The sequence below is a fragment of the Mandrillus leucophaeus genome, unplaced genomic scaffold, assembly GCF_000951045.1.
Source record: "Mandrillus leucophaeus isolate KB7577 unplaced genomic scaffold, Mleu.le_1.0 Scaffold736, whole genome shotgun sequence".
Lineage (NCBI taxonomy): Eukaryota > Metazoa > Chordata > Mammalia > Primates > Cercopithecidae > Mandrillus > Mandrillus leucophaeus.
The window spans coordinates 1,148,899-1,152,780 of record NW_012107986.1 but is presented as its reverse complement, the minus strand read 5'-3'; the positions used below and the strand labels follow the sequence as shown (position 1 = coordinate 1,152,780).

The 3,882-nt window shown below is 49.3% G+C and overlaps 2 protein-coding genes across 5 annotated transcripts in view; one reads left to right on the top strand and one right to left on the bottom strand.

Moving 5' to 3' along the window:
- Positions 1 to 3,882, bottom strand: part of TTC7A (tetratricopeptide repeat domain 7A) — a 168,338-nt gene that overhangs the window by 144,874 nt on the left and 19,582 nt on the right. For 2 of the 4 annotated variants that reach the window (XM_011965758.1, XM_011965759.1), the window contains exon 1: positions 3,612 to 3,875. The exons of 1 other annotated variant lie outside the window; for it this stretch is intronic. In XM_011965758.1, coding sequence (XP_011821148.1) covers positions 3,612 to 3,795 — 184 coding nt within the window. In that variant the 5' untranslated portion in view covers positions 3,796 to 3,875. Of the gene's footprint in view, positions 1 to 3,611; position 3,882 lie in introns of those variants that run through there. One more of the 4 variants, XM_011965762.1, reaches the window with a different exon arrangement.
- Positions 3,595 to 3,882, top strand: part of MCFD2 (multiple coagulation factor deficiency 2) — a 30,916-nt gene continuing 30,628 nt past the window's right edge. Inside the window, exon 1 of the mRNA XM_011965764.1 lies at positions 3,595 to 3,765. The gene's annotated coding sequence lies outside the window, so the exon portion shown is untranslated. The remainder of the gene's footprint in view (positions 3,766 to 3,882) is intronic.

Genomic DNA, 3,882 nt, shown 5'->3' with positions numbered 1-3,882 from the left:
AACCCAGGAGGCGGAGGTTGCAGTGAGCCGAGATCACACCACTGCACTCCAGCCTGGCGACAGAGCAAGACTCCATCTAAAAAAAAAAAAAAAAAAATAGGTGTGGTAGCATACACACCTGTGATCCCAGCCACTTGGGAGGCTGACGCAGGAGGATCACTTGAGCCCAGGCTGAAGTGAGCTATGACAGAATAAGACCCTGTCTCTAAGAAAAAAAAAAAAATTAAAAAGAAAGTCTTAAGATGGATAGGTAGAGAACAGATATGTAATAAAGCAAGCACAGCAAAAGGTTAATAGGTACACAGGTGTTCACTGCAAATTCTTTTTGACCTTTACTATATATTTGAAATTTTCATAACAAAATATTGGGTGGGGTACGGAGACCTAACCTAACAATCAAGTGCAATGTGTGGCCTAATTTGGATCCTGACTCTAATAAACTAATTGTAAAATGTAATTGTTAGATTTTTTGTAAGGTATAATAATGGTACAGTGGCTATATTTTTAAAAAGAGTTTTTATTGCTGGGTGTGGGGGCTCATGCCTGAAATCTCAACACTTTGGGAGGCCGAGGTAGGAGAATAGCTTAAGCACAGGAGTTCGAGACCAACCTGGGCAACATAGCAAGACCCCATTTCTACAAAAAAATTTGAAAATTAGCTGGGTTTGCTGATGTGTGCCTGAGGTATGTTGCTTGGGCTGGTCTCGAACTCCTGGTCTCAAGTGATCCTCCCGTCTTGGCCTCCCAAACAGCTGAGACTAGAAGTGTGTGCCACCATGCCTAGCTAATTTTTTTAGAGGGGATGGGGGGTAGAGATGGGTCTCACTTTGTTGCCCAGTCTGCCCTTCCTTCTAGTCAGGAGGCTGAGGTAGAAGGATCCCTTGAGCCCAGGAGTTTGAGTGTGTAGTAAGCTATAATTATACCAGTGAACTCCAGTCTGGGTGAAAGAGATAGTTCCTGTCTCTAAAAAAAAAAAAAAAAAAAAAAAAAAAAAAAAAAAACCCAAAAAACCAGAGATCTTATTTAACAAGTACATACTGAAAAACTGAAATGTGGAGGAGAAATGGGTTGAGTATAGCTCAGATGAGACTTCATGAGTTCGTATCACTGAAGTTGGTTGATGGATACATGGGACTCATTCTTTCATGTTCTTTAATGTTTTGAAAATTCTTCATAATAAAGTTGTTTTTTAATCACTCGGATGGGAACTTTGTTTTTATATGAACAAACCCCAGCACAGCAAGCAGGACTCTGGGGTTCCCCTGCTCCATCCTGACCAAATCTAGACCGGATGTGAGTGAGAAGACAGTAGCAAGCACCTTCCCCCTGGCTGGGTGGCAAGGAGCAACCTCAGACAGGAAAAGGGTACAGGGGCCTATTTTGCTGAAGCATCTACTGATCTTTCATCCCCCCATATCAGAAAGAGTCCCCACAGCTCATCTTCCCCTTCTGCTCCCTGAATCTGCCTCTGGGAGCTACTTCTCATTTCTGTGGGGAATATCAGACACCGCTGGACCTCAAGGCCTCAGTAAAATGGGTTTCAACCCCCAGTCTCAGAACCTCTCCCAATTCTGTAACTGTGGAAGCTTCAGATCACTGACTCGTAAGAGTCAAACAGGCCAGGTGGGATGTGAAGAATCTCCCTTCAGGGATGCAGGGGAGTCTGCATCAAATCCCAAAAAAGAACAAGCTCTCAATCCCTTGAGTGATCAAGGAACCCTGTAGAGAAAGGACCAAAACAGCAGTCAATCCAAACAATGCTCTAAGCACGGGCTTTGGGAGGCATTTGTTTTTGTTCCTCATGTTTCTGTGTGTGCATATGCGTGTATGACTATATGTCCCAGTGTGAGTGCATGCTTTGTGATAGTGTATCTGGATTTAACAGTGGGAGAAAAATCATTCACAGACTCCAAAACTGGCAGGAGAGACCCCGCTGACCCTCCATGTCCTTCCTTATACTAGCCAGTTCCCACAGTGAAGCCAGCCCAGGGTCCACATCCCCAACTCTGACACTAAGAGACTTGATGGCAGAGACTCAGGCTTGAGTACAGGCTTTCCCACATACACATTATGTGACCTCTCCGGGCCTTGGTGTCCCTATGTCTAAAATGGGGACAATAACTCCTGCCCTCCTAATAGGGTTGTTCACAAGAATATAGAAAATAGAGAAAGTGGCCAGGCACAGTGGCTCATGCCTGTAATCCCAGCACTTTGGGAGGCCCAGGTGGGCGGAATGCTTCAGCCCAGTTGGAGATCAGCCTGGGCAACATGGCGAAACCCCGTCTCTACTAAAACTACAAAAATTAGCCCGGCATGGTAGCCAGCACCTGCAGTCCCAGCCACTTGGGAGGCCTGGCTTGAACCCAGGAAGTCGAGGCTGCAGTGAGCTGAGATGGCACTACTACATTCCAGCCTGGGTAACAGAGAGACCCTGCTTCAAAAAAAAACAAAAAACAAAAAAACCCAAAAGACAACAACAAAAAACCCACAAACAATTGCCCTCCAATCACTTTCTTGTCACTGTGGGAGCTCTTCAAGGACAGGGATTTTGTGCTGTACATCTTTGAGAGGTAATAGTGCAAGTGATTTAAAGGATGTACTCAAAACCTGGGCTCAAATCCTGGTTCCACAACTTACTGGTTAGCTGATCAAGTTACTTAGTTGCTTTGTGCCTCAGTTTCCTTATCTGTAAAGTGGGGCAAACAAGAGTACTTGCTTCACGGGGTTGATTAAAGGGCTCAGGACAGTGTCTGGCACACAGGAAGCACGAGATAAGTGTTGACTATTACTATTACTATCACGATCTGTCACTCTCAGAGCCTTCCACAGGCTGGGCAGTCTTTAAAAACTATATCTGTAATCATTTATTTCTTGCCTCCTTCCACAAAGCCTCCTAAGTGATTGTGCCCACAGAGAGGACTCAGGGAGGGTGAGGTGAAGGCCCCAGGAACAGGATCTGAGGTTAGAGGCTGGGGCGGGGTGTTCCCCGCTGCCACATCAGGGTGCTTTCCCGCCCCAGCACAAGAGCCCGGCCCAGCCAAACCAGCCCTACTGCTAAAGCCACCAACTGCCAGAGTTGGATGTGTCCCGAGATCGCCACAGATGAGAAAACTGAGGCTGGCCAAGCCTCTTCCCCATTTCTCCACCACCCCACCCTGGGGTTCGTCAAACCCTCGCCCCTGTCTGCTGCGGACAGAGCTCCGTTTTTAACTTTACTTGCAAGAACTATGAACAAAGACGAGACAGACACACTTCACCTGTTGGAGTTTAGGGACACCCCACCCTCGGACCGCGGTGGGGGGCAAGAGTCCAGCCAATGCACTGATCTCATAATGTGCAGATACCACCATTTCACGGTAGACAGAGTTAGCCACATTATCCTAAAGGACAGAGAGGAAAAGCCGTTTCTCTTCCCTCCAAGCCCCCAAACTACATGTGATTTTTCTCTCGCGGCAGAAGGACCTTCTTAACTACCCTGGCTGCTCCTAAGACCAGCACGGTGGGCGGGTGGACGCCCGTTGCCGCCCGAGGACGGTCTGGGCGCGCTTCCTGGAGGAGGCGGTGCGTTTCGCGCGCTAGCTGCCGGCGAGCCAGCCTCTTCCCTCACTCACCGGTGTCCGGAAAGGTGAACGCTGCGCTCGGGATGCCTCGCCTGTTACCTCCGCCGCCAGGCATGCTCAGCGACTGCAGCTGCCGGACCAGCTCCGGCATGCGGTCCCAGTGGCCCTCGGCGCGGCAGCGCTCCAGCTCGCTCTCCACCTTCAGGTGGGAGCCGTGCGCGCCCTTCGCAGCCATCTTCTCGCGGGCGCTGTCATGGAAGGTGCGGCCAAGAAGTGGAGACCCGGCCGGGGGCGGCGTCCCGGCTGGGGCGCACTCGCGGGT